This window comes from Lepus europaeus, chromosome 2, assembly GCF_033115175.1.
Source record: "Lepus europaeus isolate LE1 chromosome 2, mLepTim1.pri, whole genome shotgun sequence".
NCBI classification, from domain to species: Eukaryota; Metazoa; Chordata; class Mammalia; order Lagomorpha; family Leporidae; genus Lepus; species Lepus europaeus.
The window spans coordinates 151,387,288-151,402,949 of record NC_084828.1 but is presented as its reverse complement, the minus strand read 5'-3'; the positions used below and the strand labels follow the sequence as shown (position 1 = coordinate 151,402,949).

The window sequence follows — 15,662 nt, the reverse complement described above, 5'->3', positions numbered from 1 at the left end:
TATATGTTTAGTTACCTATCGTTCCTTTAAGGTATGAGTTCCTTGAGGGTAGAGGCCTTTCTTACCCAGTAGTAGTTAAGATACAAAATAGTACTCTATGATACTGCTAATTTAAATAATAAGAATATTTGAAGTATAGTGTATCAGTTATTTTTCATCTATCTTTATGATAGCTTTCTTTTACCATATGGGCCAGTACTTTCTACCCTTTTTCTTTCTCAAAACCGTAAAATACACTGAATTGGAAAGAAAGGAAAAACCTTATGGTTTTTTTTGTTGCCTACGTTTGCTGCCCCACTCCCCAGTAACAGTAAGTGAAGAGTCCAAGACAAGCTTGTAGCAGTCTATGAAGAGGGAAAGAGGACTCTAAAAAGTGTGAGGATTTAGCACCTGAAAGGAGTGTCTCCCAATGCTAGTCTAGATTACCTCTCTGGGATTGGTTGTGTGTGTGAGGGTGTGAGTGTTTTGGGGGGATGGAGTTCTGTTTTGGGGGTCAACAGCCTTTTATCAACTCATTGGCTTCACATGAGGCATCATTCAGGTATTCATAATAATAATAATAATAATAATAAAACTTCACAACATTTTGTAGTAGATTCTCTTTGTGTCATATAATAGATGTTGAATCAGAAATAGAGAGGTTAAGTAACTTAGTTCAAGGTCACAAGGTAAGGTCAGTTAGTGGGTATCCTGGATTAGCGCTCGAGGCTATAAATCTTAAGCCATTGTGCTGTTACAGTACTATCCTCAATAGAAAACTCTGGTGTAAAGAAGTTTAGGCCCAAGACACAACTATTAAGTGGAGGAATCAGTGAACTTCAAGTAGACTGTCCCTGAGCTCTTAGCTGAAGCCATCATTCTGAATCATTATTTTATATCCTATCAACTTTTGAATTTTTATTGTTCATGTATTAGAGGTTCAAAACTCATTGTTGATGCACCTGTCTCCAGTGTTTTCTGGTTTAAGTATATGATATCATCCTCAGGTTTTTTTTAATAATTCTACCACTGTATTCCAGAGGCATTGTTAAATAATGGAACTCATTTCAATGAAATTGTTTACAGGTGGAGGACAGTGGAAGGAAACAGTATGTATGATATGTAACACAGTCCCTACCTTCAAGGAGCTTGCTTTCTGGTTGGGAAAGACCTAAGTAAGGAAGTTGATCTAGAACAAGAAACAGGATGTACCTGCTTAAGTCTAAGTAGTTGAACTTATGCACTAGATACTTTGGAACAAGTTAAAATGGCATGTATAAAAAAGAAGTTTTGCTTTAGGTGGAAAAAACTCAAGGTGGATATAATTCTTGTATTATCTATCTTTTTTTTTTTTTTTCCTTTTCATGGTTTGATAACTAAACTGGTTTAAACACGTGAGGTAAAATTAGCTCTGAAATACCCTCTTAAAAATAGCATGCTCTGGAATATTGCAATTAATAGCATATTCCTTTATTACTTAAACTCAGATTTATTTTATGTCACTTTCACAAGCCAGTACCATGGGTTAAAATACCTTGAGGAGGAAAGAGGAGAGGGTTGGAGGAAAGGAGAGAGTGAGTGAACAAGTATGTGTGTGTTCATATGATAGCTGAATAGCTTAGAAAGGGCATGTGTTTGGAATTAGGCACAACTTTGCTAATTTTTATGACTTTGGACCAAATATTTACCTTCTGAGTCTTTTTCCTTTATAATGTGGAACTGGATGTAGAAAAGTTATTGAGAGAATTAAATGAGAGTGTACAGCCCTAGCATATCATAAATATTCAAAACTATTGTGTTTCATAGACATACTAGTTGATGGAAGGAAACAAATTGAAAAAAAAATTTTTTTTCTGTTGGGAAATATCCCTGTCATTGAGTAAAACAGAGGAAGGTCAGTTACAAAATGGCTGTTTTTTGGTACTTGGTTGTACCATTGGGAAAATTATTTATAGGGCCCATAGAGGTTTTCTTTGCATTAATGTGTATTTTTTTGACATACAGATAGTTTGGACTTTAAAGAGTTGTTTCATGTAGCTATTTAACAGTTTTTAAGGTTTTATATCCACATTCAGATAAGGTAGGATTGCTTAATTTCTTCCATGAAAATTCATATGTTTCATGGAGAGTTAGGATTTTTACATTATGAAATTGGTATTTTTCTCTTTAATCAATTATTGTGTAAATTCAGCAATTCAGAAATCTTAAGTTTCTTTTGCTTAAAAAGTCATTGCATTCTGTAAAAGAATATATATCAGACAGATTAAATATAGGTTTAAAATAGTTAAAAAATAAAGCCTTAGCTTTTGTTTATTGATTTTGTTTAGTAGTCTCATAGAATATTTCTTAGGAGTTCACTGCAGTTGTATTCTTATTGTAGTTGTCATTATAGGGTTAAACATTTGCCGTATTGTACATGCGAAAGCAGTTAAGCTGTTTGGAATTGTTTACTTGCTAAAACCAGTGTTAGTCAGCAGAGGCAGTGCACCAGATTTCCTTGTGGCTTTTAGTGGAAAATGTTAAAAGCGCACTCATTTTTCAGTTATAGAATTTTTCAGCTTGATCTGGATTAGTCACAGAACTGGCATGAACTTCTAATTGTGAAGGCTGTCCAAATGTACTATTTTTTTCTCCTGCTAGAGGAAGTTACATCCTGAGCAGTAGCTCAGATCTCGGGTAAGTGTAACATGTGAGCATTACTAGGCATTTCGTCCTGCGGGACTGCAGTCTTTGCTCTTCAGACTGTTGCTCAGTTGGAATGCTTCCGTGGGGTCCCTCCTGAGGTTCAACAGATATTTCTTAGGGACCTACTCGATGGGGATGTCAGTGGCGTTTTTGCAAGATCATCTGAGGAACACGAAGGCTTCTGAAATCTACTGAAAAAATAACTAGCAGTTTTCACGGTGGAAAGAAACTGTACTGGCACAGAGACGGATGATTGAATAAAGTAGTTGGCTCCAGGAAGATGCACAGTCTGCTGTTTTTTCCTCTGAATGAAGACTGTTTAATGGAAGCTGTGCTCCTGTGGCGATCAGAGGAAACACTAGAATGATAAACTACAGGGTTTTTGTTTGTCAAGAAAAACCTGAAGCTCGGATGCCCTGATTCCTTCGCAGCCTCCGTGTTCTGCTGGGATTCTCCTCCAACACCATTTTTGTCTGGTGCCGGTGCCCTTTTGCTGGAGCAGCCACAGACAGCTGCCTGATGGAGAAGGAATAAATGCTCTGCTCTTCTTATGCTGCCGATGGGAATAAAGCTATCTGTGTTTCTCCTGTTGTATGGGAAATCTGGATTAATCAGGCAGTATTCTAGTACCAAGGGTCCTATTGTCTCCTGTGGTCTGACTCATCACATGTAAATGTACTGCAGCTTTGCTATTAATGCAGAGTGGTTTTTTGTTGTTGTTGTTTTTTCTTTTCCCAAATACTGAAAGAATTGTCAACCTCTGAGCTTCATTTTCGGAATTTGTGCTGAACCCTCAGTCTGGTTTTTTGGTTTGTTTGGCTTTTTGTATTTTGTTTTTTGGATAGTGTTAAGCCAGTGAAGCTGAAGAAATGAAGACCAATTAAAAGTAGAAACAGAATAGTGAGATTTGATTTTTCATTTTCACTTGTAAGCAGTCCAGCTCCTGGTAGCTATATGACCTTGCAGGCGAGAGTGGGTCTGCTGCGATCGCCTCTGTCCCGGCAGTTGTCTCTCATTTCATTCTGCATCGTGTGCTGTTGTGTCACCAGAACAATGCTCATTCTGTGCAAGTGATCTCTGAGACAGAGCAATCTGACCGTTTTGGTAGGGGGGAAATATTTTTAAGTGAGCCTGTACTAGACTCAGTTTTAGTTATTGACACATTGATCTTTTAATGAGTGAGGTAACCTAGTAGAAAAAGAATAGAATTTTGTTATTTTTAGGAATTTACAGGCTCATGTAGCCATAATTTTAAACTTCAGTTTTTCTGATAGTACTTCCTAACTTTAGAAAACCAGCTGCGCTGTTCAGAGAATGTTTGTAAGTGTTGTACAGAAGGGAAGGAAAAATTGCTTGAGCTCCTCCAGCTGGGACTTTGATCAAATAGCTTGGAATTTAGAGTTTTAAAAGAGCGAATGAGTCGTGTATGTATTGTTGTTTTGGAGGAGGTAGAAGATGAATCTCCTCCATTCATTTCTAAATTGCCACAGGAAAGTAAATGTCTACATCCTCCACCTGGGAATGTATTGGTAAGATACGACAGTTTATATGCTTACTATATTCTCCTGGGCTAGTGTGAATTTTATTTTTAAAGAGTAAACAAAAGTTCCCACTAACTTTATTAAAAAACCAAATTAATGAAATATGTGTAGCACTATGATACGGTATTATTTTTGCATATAAAATGCACACATTTCTGATTTTCTGCTTTCTTAAATGGTTAAATAATATTTCAGGCTGTTCAAAAGATGTTTTAAAAATAATCTAGTAGTTATGGAAACCACGTTTCTGTTTTCATTTTGTGGTTTTAGAAACTGATGTGACAAGAATCAAGAACTCTGCATATTTTAGCAAAGGTTGACTACTGGCAGTGCCAAGGCGTGACCTTTTCGTAATGGATTTTATGTATTTATCTGCACAACATGTGAAATAAAAATCAGACTTCATCCTTAACTTTATTTGTAATGCTATTGTCAGTGGCTCCTTATTTGACTAGTGTAATGTGATCCCTTATTCAAGAGGCAGTGTTATTGATTAGGAAGCTATAATGTTTAAACATGCATGTGTTTGTCTTTCCGTGTTACTCCAGTGGATGGTATTTTTTTGGTCTTTGAGTAGTAGTAATTGTCATCAGCCATCAGGTCTGCTCTTTGGGATCTGTATCTTTATACATGTAATGCTAGCCCCTGCAGGTTATGTTGATGCCTCAAATAGACCTCTTGACAGGGCCCTTGCTTCACGGGCCTCAGTGTGGCCTGGGAATTGCTTGTTTAACAAGATTTGCTCCACAAGTAGATGTTGAGATGTCAGGTTTATATTTAGAAGAGTCGGTCTTTTTATATTTATAAATGAAAAGTTTCCACTTAAATAAAGTGATTGTTATTGTCTAATTGGTCAAAGTAAATTTCTGTTTTTAAAAAAAAAATCAGCACTCTTTATTTCCAAAGACGAATCCTGTGCTTTGATATGATTTAGTTACATAAAACTTCTGGTTAGTGTGAAGAGGTAATTGATATTACAGGGAAGAAAAGTTGAAGATTTAAAGTTATACAGAAATATCTTCAGAATCATCCATGATGTGTGACTAATGTTTTTATTATTCTTATATTTTAGCCATCACTGGTGCAAGCTATATTTAATGGAGATCCTGATGAAGTTCGAGCACTAATATTTAAGAAAGAAGATGTTAACTTTCAGGTAAAACAATTAATTCATTGATGGCAACCTTTAAACCTACTTTAAAAACTCTTTCCTAGAATTGTGATTTCTCTTTCACAGGCATAACACAGTTCCGTAACCACTATTTTAAATTTGCCTCAAGCAAATGGAAAATACTGGCCTCATATTCAGGATAGTCACTAAAAGTGCAAGAGTACTAGAAGCCGCGTTCTCCCAGCTTTTTTATTTTGAAATTATTCAAATCCTGGAAGGTTGAAAAAAGTACTGTGAACCACCCGTATGCTTTTCACTTAGTTGTGGCTTTAATAACACTTTGCCACATTTGCTTTTCCTCTTACATTTACACAGATTATATACACATAATGTTTTCTCCTTGAACCCATTTGAAAGTAAGCTGCAGAAACCATAACATTTGCTGTGAAATACTTCAGTGTGCTTTTCAGATGAGGGTTCTTTTTTGTGAACTTGAAATCAAAGATACTTTTTAAAGTTTATAATATACCTAACTTAATTATAAGATCATATTTGCTTTCTATAAACAATCATAGTAAGTGCATAGCAAAGATTCCTGATTATATTTTGATTGGCTTTCAATAACAGATACTTTGTTTGAAAAGTTTCTAAACGTCAAGATATAGTAGATTTAATATTCAGGATTTACCTGCAATCCAATTTTAGAAAAAGTAGTTATATGAATACTTTTCTCTTTTTATGTTTCTCCAGCAGCCAGTAGTTTCTTTAATTTATTAAATTATGACTGAACATACGTAATTTCTTTTTATTGCTCTTTTAAGATTGATTTATATATTTGAAAGGCAGTGGGGGCAGGGGAGAGATATCTTGCATCCATGGATTCACTCTCCAAATGGCTGCAATGGCTGGAGGTAGGCCAGTTGGAAGCCAGGAGCCAGGAGCTTCTGTGAGTTCAGGGACCCAAGGCCCTGGGCCATCCTGTGCTGCTTTCCCTGGCACAGTAGCAGGGAACTGGATCAGAAGTGGAGCATCCAGGACTCGAACAGGCATCTTTATGGGATGCCAGCATTACAGGCAGTGGCTTTACCTGCTGTGCCACAAGACTGGCCCCCCATAATTTATTCTATCAAGATTGAATTCATTAATGCTTATATTTCCATTGGAAACAAACATACCTCTGAGTTATAGAGGAGTGAAAAATATGATTCATAAAGTTACTGTAGCAACCCCAAACAGATGACATAAATGTGATTGTAGTTCTGAGAAACAGATGACGTAAATGTGATTGTAGTTCTGAGAATGCACTCCTTGAAAGCTCATCTTCACCCCCATCTTTCCTCCTTTTTATTTAGCACTGCTGTGACCACTTGATGTTTGATAGTTATGAAAAACATTAAATTCATCTTAAAAACTTATCTGAATAAATTTGAGTCACTGGCTGACCTGATTAATTCTAATATTGGGTATTGATTAAAATGCTATCATTTATTTTTTTTTTTTCTTAAACTTTCTCTAAGTGAATTGCCTTCACATTTATATTTAGTTAGAAACATGCAGCTGGTTCAGTATTTATTTTAAGTGGAGCTTTGGTCACTTTACCTAATTAGGGTGCCCTGAGAGTCTACTTTTCCTAGAACAAAAAATAGCTCTAGGTGTATATAGATTTATGAAAAGGAAGGAAATAGGCTTTCTGTTCTGTTTAACTTTTAGGGGGTTTTTGTTTGTTTTATTTTAATAGTACCAACAAATCTTGGTGAAAAAGTTTGCACTATAATCCTACTTTCCATGACTAATTTCTTCATCACAACAAAGTTTATTGCTTTTCTGTTATATCCAAATTGTACTAAAATTTAGAAAATTATTCAGGGTCAGTATTTTGAGTATCAGTTTACTCATCAAATTTCCTGAGGGTGACTGTCACAGTTGTCCTCAGTGCTGTATGGGTTTTGACAGATGCCTTTATGGTTGTGACTCGTAGTTGTTGAAAGTATTGTTATAATATTAAAATTTATGAAATATTTGGTGGTCTTCTAGTTTAAGATGATAATTTTTTTCTTTCTTTGTTTTTGTTCTCTATGGTTAGGAATCATATAGGGTTTTAAGAAACAGGGTGTTAAAATCCACTATTTTGTGACAGGCTGTAAAATATCTATAAGCTTTATGTCAGTAAAATATTTTTCAGCTTTATATCAGAGTGACTGATTTTTTAATTTATTTAAATGAAGTATTTAATATTAGCAAATATGAGAAACAGCTTTCATGAAAACTTTAAGTTTTTTTTTAAGATTTTAGAATAGGTTTAAGTTCCAGTTTGCTACTATATTGTGTTTGTCATTGTATAATTTTAATTTTTTCCAATTTAGATTTGTTTTATTTAAAGTTAAAAAAAAAAAAAAAAAAGCTTTGCATCTGCTGGTTCACACCCAGATGCCTGCAATAGCCAGAACTGGATCAGGCCAAAGCCAGGCCTTCTGCTTTAGCGCAGAAGCCTTCACTTATGTTTCTGTATTTCTGTGGCCAAAATAATAAAGAAATACCTTTCCTTAGGACTTACTAAAACTTAATGGCCATATTGTGGAACCCAAATAATGAAAAAAAAATTTTTTTTTTATTAAAAGGCAGAGAAATAGACCCACACAGAGATTTCCATCTCCTGGTTTACTCCCCAATTGTGTGCAACAGCTGGGGCTGGCCAGGTCAAAGCCAGAAGCTGGAACTCAATGCAGAGCCACCATGTGGGTGGCAGGGGCCCAACCACTAAAGCCATCACCACTGCCTCCCAGGGTACGCATCAGCAGGAAGCTGGAATTGGAAGTCAGAGCCAGGACTTGAACTTAGGCACTCTGATAGAGTATGGAGTGTTGCAACCAGTGTCTTAGCCACAACACTAAACTCCTGTGCCTCCAAATAATTTAATCCAAAGTATCAATAACATTATCACATTGGAACACTCTTGACTTTTTTTATAGGAAAGTTAATTTTTTAAAAGATTTTATTTATGTATTTGAGACATAGAGTTACAGAGAAGGAGAGACAGAGAGGAAGGTCTTCTATCTGCTGGTTCATTTCCCAAGTGGCCACAACGGCTGAAGCTGGGCTAATCCAGAGCCAGGAGCTTCTTCTGGGTCTCTCAAGCATTTAGGCTGTCCTCCACTGCCTTCCCATGCTAGTGGTAAAGTAGAAGGGGCTGGCACTGAGGTGCAATGGGTTAAAACCCTGGCCTGAAGCGCTGGAATCCCATATGGGCGCCGGTTCTAGTCCCGGCTGCTCTTCTTCCGATGTAGCTCTCTGCTATGGCCTGGGAAAGCAGTGGAAGATGGCCCAAGTCCTTGCACCCATTTGGGAGACCCAGAAGAAGCTCCTGGTTCCTGGCTTCATATCGGCACAGCTCTGGCTGTTGTAGCCATCTGGGGAGTGAACCAGCAGATGGAAGGCCTTTCTCTCTGTCTCTACTACTCTCTGTAACTCTGTCTTTCAAATAAATAAAATAAGTCTTAAAAAAAAAAAAAAGATGACGTAGAAAACCCTAATTTTCCATAAATTTCCCTGAATGTCACCCACACCCATCCTTCAAAATATGTTTAAGTCTTTTTCTAGAAATTAGCCAGACATGCTGTTAAAGTTCAACAAATCTTTCCTTGTGGCCACATGTCATTTCTGCTGGCCATCAGTTTATCTAGCTATTGATGTTTCTGAGTCTTTAATGCCTCTTCATCCATTATTTGAGGTTAGGTGTGCTTTCTGACCAAACGCTGTGTTTATATGTGCTCTTCTCTTGTAGCTGCTCACAGTAATTAATGGTGGAGCCACAGCTGTTCATCCCCAGCTCAAGTGTATCCACCCAACTTCAAATTGATTTGTATGGGATAAGGAGTGGAGGGAGGTGGGTATGGTGGGAGAACCAATTTAGCTTCCACGCAGGAGAGTATTCCACACTAGTGGCTCATTACAAAAATGACACCTCTCCTCAAATGAAGCAGTGGTTTTAGATTTCAACTGCAAAATTTAAAATTTTCCTCATTGGTGTTTATTTTAGTTTGTCCCCAAGGTCATACATATCTTTTGCCATTGTGACTAAATGACTGTTAGAATAGTTTTGAAAGAAAGCAGGTATTGTCTATTAGAACCAGCAGTTTTTGTAGCTAGAAATTGATGAAGACTTTTTCTTTTTTTGACAGGCAGAGTGGACAGTGAGAGAGAGAGAGACAGAGAAAGGTCTTCCTTTACCATTGGTTCACCCCCTCAATGGCCGCTGTGGCCGGTAGCCGGCACACCGTGCTGATCTGAAGCCGGGAGCCAGGTGCTTCTCCTGGTCTCCCATGTGGGTGCAGGGCCCAAGCACTTGGGCCATCCTCCACTGCACTCCTGGGCCACTGTTGAAGACTTTTTAAAAGATTTATTTATTTATTTGAAAGTCAGATTTACAGAGAGAAGGAGAGGCAGAGGAGAGGTCTTCCATCCACTGGTTCACTCCCCAATTGGCCGCAACAGCCGGAGCTGCGCCAATCCAAAGCCAGGAGCTTCTTCCAGGTCTCCCACGCGGGTGCAGGGGCCCAAGGACTTGGGCCATCTTCAACTGCTTTCCCAGGCCATAGCAGAGAGCTGGATGGGAAGTGGAGCAGCCAGGACTAGAACCGGCGCCCATATGGGATGCTGGCACTGCAGGCGGTGGCTTTACCTGTTATGCCACAGCACCGGCCCTGAAAACATGCTTTTGTAATCCACTCATATAGATAAATATAGATATATTTATTTAATATGTTATATGTGTGTTCTGATTTTTCCTTTTTTCATCCTCAAAATATTTTGGGAGTCAGTCCACTTTAGTCTGTAGAGAGTTTCTCATTCTTTACAGCTGCATAATATTTCATTATGTAGTTGTACCATAATTTATTTGACCAGTTCCTTTTTATTACAGCTATTATTAACCTTGATCGTTAGTCATAAATGGGATTCTGCTTCAGTGGACAAGCAGATTTTTAGAGTGTATTGTAAATTATTAAATGTATTATCAGCTTCCCATTAGACTACATGTTCCTTTGATTCTGTGTTTAAATCAGTTATAGTAGTGATATACACACACATATAAATTAATGGTAGGTAAATAATGGCATTTTCTGTAGAGATCAAGTATCTGTTCTTCGTTTCTAGAATTTTATGTAGATGGAATTATAAAATGTGTATGATTTTGTCTTATAGTTTCCTTTTTAATAGAACTTATTTTTTAGAGGAGTTTTAAGTTCCCGGCAAAATTGAGAGCAGGGTGCAGAGATTTCTCATGTGCTGAAACTTGTGTACAGCCTACTCTGTTATTATTCACCATCAGAGTGGGAATACAATTGAGGAACCTACACTGATTGATACATCATTATTGCTCAAAGAACATAGTTTTCATTAGGGTTCACTCTTGGTGTTGTATGGTGGGTGGATTTGTTCCAATGTGCAATGATGTTATCCCCCATTATAATTTCATAAAGAGTAGTTTCTCTTTAAAAATCCTCTGATCTGCACTCACTTATTTCTTCCTCCTGCCTTGGCCCTGATAGCCACTGATATTTTTACTGTCTCAATAGTTCTGCTTTTGCATAGTGTCATATAGTAGGGATCATAGAGTATGTAGCCTGTGTAGATTTTGTAATGCATAGCTAAGTTTCTTACAGTGACTTGATAGCTCATTTCTTTTTAGCACTGAATAATACTCTGTTATCTAGATACACCACTGTTTGTTTATCCATTCACCTACTGAAGGACATTTTGGTTGCCTCCTCATATTTGGCAGATATGAATAAAGTGCTGTAAACACCCATATGCAGGGTTTTATGGTGACATAAGTTTTCAGCTCTTTTGGATTAAAGCAAGGAATGCAGTTGCTGGATCATATGGTAGGGAGTGTGTTTTGTTTTATAAGAAACTGCCAAACTAACTGCCAATTTGCATTCTCCCCAGGTATGAACAGACCCCTTATTTCTCTACTTGCCTTGGCGGTATTTAGCCCTTTTTTTTTTCCCTTTAAAATTCATTTGTTTTATTTGAAAGTCAGAGTTACCGATTACAGAGAGAGAGAGAGAGAGAGAGAGAGAGAGAGAGATCTTCCTTCTGCTAGTTCATTCTCCAAATGGCCACAATAGTCATGTCTGCCCCAGGGTGAAGCCAGGAGCTTCATCTGGGTCTCCCACATGGATGCAGGGGGCCAAGGACTTGGGCCATCTGCTTTTGCTTTCCCAGGCACATTAGCAGGGAACTGGAACAAAAGTAGAGCAGCCAGGACTCAAATCAGTGCCCATATGAGATACTGTGTCACAGGCAGCTACTTAACCTGATACACTGTGATGCTGGCCCCTATTTAGTCTTTTTTTTTTTTTTTTAAGATTTATTTATTTATTTATTTGAGAAGTAGAATAGAATTACAGACAGAGAAGGAGAAACAGAGAGAGAGGTATTCCATCCACAGGTTTACTCCCCTAATGGCCACAGCTGCACCATCTGAAGCCAGGAGCTTCTTTCTGGTGCAGGAGCCCAAGCACTTGGGCCATCTTCCACTGCTTTCGTAGGCCATAAGCAGAAAGCTGGATCAGAAGAGGAGCAGCCAGGGCTGGAACTGATGCCCATATGGGATGCTAGCGCTGCAGGCAGAGGCTTAGCCTAATACGTCACTGCACTGGCCCCATCCATTTTTTAAAGCGAGTAGGGACTCTTCACATTCTTACTGTTGAGCTTTAACAGTCCTTTATCTTGATAAATTTTTTGCAAGTATTTTCTCCCAGTCTGTGGTTTGTCTTTTCATTCTCAGGTGCTATCTTTTGCAAATGAGAACTTTTTAATATTAATGAAGTCCAGTTTACTGTTTGTTTCTTGGATTATGCCTTTGGTGTATCTAAAACATCATTGTGCAAACTAATGTTGAATAGTTTTTCTTCTATGTTATTTTATGGGTGGAGTTTTATAGTTTTGTGTTTTACATTTAAGACTGATCATTTTGAGTTAAATTTTGTGAAAGGTGTAAGGTCTATATCTAGATTTACTTATTTTGCATATGGATATCCGGTTGTTTGAGCACCATTGAGAAGACCGGTTCACTTTATGTTGCTTTGTATAAAATATTGCAGACAAAGAGTAGTCGTCAACATTGCTAAGAGTGCAGTGCAGTGGTGTGGTGTGTGTATTCACAGGGTTACACCGCCATCACCACGCAGGGGTGTCGAGAATGCCTTTCATCTTGCAAAACGGAAACTCTGTGCCCAAGGAATGGTAACTCCCTATTCCTCTCTCCCCCCAGCTCCCAGTAATTGCCATTCTGCTCTGTGTGATTCCGACTACTTTAAGTACCAGATATAAATGGAATCATACTGTTTGCCTGTTTGTGACTGGCTTATTTCACATAGCATAATGTACTCAAGTTTATGCATGCTGTAACATATGTCAGTTTTCTTTTTCAAGGATGATAAGGAGGAACTTCTGTCATTATCCAGTTTGTGTTCCATATGTTTTTTCTCTCATTTCTTGAATTCTTGTCTTCTTTGTGTTGAGTTGATTTATTTTGGTAGTGAAACATTTTAAATTCCTTTCTCATTTCCTCTTTTGTATACCCATAATCCTTATTCTTTTTGTAGTTACCATGGGGATTACATTTAATATCCTAAAGTTGGACTCTTAATTTGGATATAGGCCAACTATAATAACATACAAACTTGCTTCTTTACATCTCTGTTCCCACTCCTTTGGTTTTTTTTTTTTTTTTTTGTCATAAAATTAAATCTTTATACATGATTTATAAAAACTCAAATTTTTAAATACGCTACCCCTTACCCTATATAGAAAAGAAAATGTGAAGTTGTAAACTAAAGTTACAATAATACTACTAGTCTTTAGACTAACTGCTGTTTTAAAAAATATGTTGGTCTCTTATAGCAGATATTTGGCCTAGTACTTTATTTTTTTTTTTTAAAGATTTATTTATTTACTTGAAAGTCAGAGTAGAGTTACACAGAGAGAGAAGGAGAAGAAGAGGGAGGGGGAGAGAGAGAGAGGTCTTTCATCTGCTGGTTCACTCCCCAGATGGCCACAACGGCTGGAGCTGTGCTGATCCAGAGCCAGGAGCTTCTTCCGGGTCTCCCATGTGGGTGCAGGGGCCCAGAGACTTGGGCCATCTTCTGCTGCTTTCCCATGGCCTAGTAGTTGAGATGCTGCTTGGGGTGCACACTTCCCATGAGAGTGCTGGGGGTTACGTCCTGGCTCTGCTCCCAATTCTAGCTTCTTGTTTGTGTGTACCTGGTAGGCAGCAGATGATGGGTAACCAAGTAGTTGGAGAGAAAAAAAAAAAATACAGAAACTCTCCACTGAAAAAGACCTGAAGACACATCTACTAGACAAAGATGGATTAAATCTAAAAGATAGGGAGAAAGTCAAGAAAATAACGTTTGGGGGAAAAAATGAAAATATAAAGACAGAAATAGAAAATCTAGAGAGAAAAAATATTCTAAAGCTGGAAATTTGAATAACTGATATGAAGAATTAACTAGAGTAATTCAAAGGCAAATAGGAAAAATGACCCTGAAGATAAGACAAAGGAAACTAGAATTTCAGGACAGAAAGAGGATTGAAGAAAAGAAAAAATTGGGGCTGGTGCTGTGGCACAGCGGGTTAAAGCCCTGGCCTGAAGTGCCAGCATCCCATGTGGGCACCAGTTCTAGTCCCAGCTGCTCCTCTTTCAATCCAGCTCTCTGCTATGGCCTGGGAAATAGTAGAAGATGGCCCAAGTCTCTGGGCCCCTGCACCCACGTTGGAGACCCGAAAGAAGCTCCTGGCTTTGGATCGGCACAGCTCCGGCTGTTGCAGCCATCTGGGGAGTGAACCAGCGGATAGAAGACCTCTCTCTCTGTAACTTTTTCAAATAAATAAAATAAATATTAAAAAAAAAAAGTAAAGAAAAAATAGCTTAATGTATCAGTGGGACATTATCAAGTGGAAGTTCCAAGAGGAAATGAGAGAAGGGCAGGAAGAACATGGGAGCTCCTAGTGAGCTAGGAGTACTTGCCTTGAGAAAAATACTGACAGGATTCCCCAAGTAGAAGTCAAGACACTAGACAGTAACCTGAAACCACATACGTGAGATTTCAATGAAGGTAAATAATGGGCGGTCAGATAAGGTAGTAGTATTACATGGATGATTTTTAACTTTACCCTTTTGTGCATGATTTTACAGACTGATTTAAAATTATTTATTTGAGAGGCAGAGAGAGAGAGAGAGATCTGTTTTACTGTAATTCCAAATGTGCACCACAACCAGGACGAGGCCAGGCCAAAGCCAGAAGCCAGAACTCAATGCAAGTCTCCACAGAGGTAGCAGGGATCCAGCTGTGTGAGCCACCTATCGTCTGCTGCCTGCCAGGGTGCACACTGACAAGAAGCCAGAATTGGGAGCAGAGTTAGGACTCAAACTCTGACACTCTAGTATGGGAGGTGAGTGTCGTAAGCTGCATCTAAACTACTAGACCAAATGCTTGCTTTTAAAACGTAGTCTACGGACTAGTTTCTTTGTATGACGTGTGATTTTTTTGTTGTTGTTGTTGGCAGTGGTATTAATTGTTTGGACAGGTAAGGCTAATAATGGATTAATTCTGGAAGTTAGGTTCTCCCTCATCCACAGGTTTGCATCCTTTGCAGTTTTCTGGTTTTTGATTTTGTTTTTGTTAGGTGGCCACTTTGCTCAGAAGCAGTCTTAAGGGTAAACTTGGACTTTGCTAATTCTGAGTTTGCACCTTTCCCTGAACATGTGTGGTGACTTTGTAATTTCCCTTGAATTTGTGATTGTTTTTGAATATTTTAGTCTTTAATGTTGTCTGGTTCCCAGAAGGGAGAAAGAAAAATGAAAGGAGGTCAAAAAGGGCACTGGAAGTCACAAAAGGGCTTTGTAGCAGTGGAGGGAATTTCAGCAATAATTGCTGCCAACGCTCTGTTTGTACCTTTGTAATTTGAAACAATCATCAGAATTGCAGAAATCCTGGATATTTGGAAGATAGTATCCTTTTTACCCATGCAGGTTCCAAAAGCTATGTCTAGGCTGTTCCGAACACACATGGAATTTGTGTGATATGTGTACAACTGCCTACCCTGTACTGAGGGATGGAGAGCGGGTAGCTGTTAATTGTATGAAGAGCTGAGATTGATTGAAATTAACCTCAGTTGACCAAAGCAAATTACCATTTTCCTGCTTAAGCTTTCCCTTGGAAGTTGCAAGCTTTCAATAAGCTACAGAGTTCCAGAAGAGTTAAATTGGACAGATTCCTCAAGTCTAATTATTTTCAAATCGGCAAAACATTGCCAAATTCTTCCCAGAATCCTCTCCT

At 38.2% G+C, this 15,662-nt stretch overlaps 1 protein-coding gene across 4 annotated transcripts in view; it reads left to right on the top strand.

Annotated features, from left to right (window-relative positions):
* Window positions 1-15,662, top strand: part of ANKRD28 (ankyrin repeat domain 28) — a 186,865-nt gene that overhangs the window by 66,925 nt on the left and 104,278 nt on the right. For 2 of the 4 annotated variants that reach the window (XM_062214926.1, XM_062214950.1), the window contains exons 1-2: window positions 2,649-4,193; window positions 5,278-5,361. In XM_062214926.1, coding sequence (XP_062070910.1) covers window positions 4,080-4,193; window positions 5,278-5,361 — 198 coding nt within the window. In that variant the 5' untranslated portion in view covers window positions 2,649-4,079. Of the gene's footprint in view, window positions 1-2,648; window positions 4,194-5,277; window positions 5,362-15,662 lie in introns of those variants that run through there. The other 2 variants (XM_062214935.1, XM_062214944.1) reach the window with 1 other exon arrangement.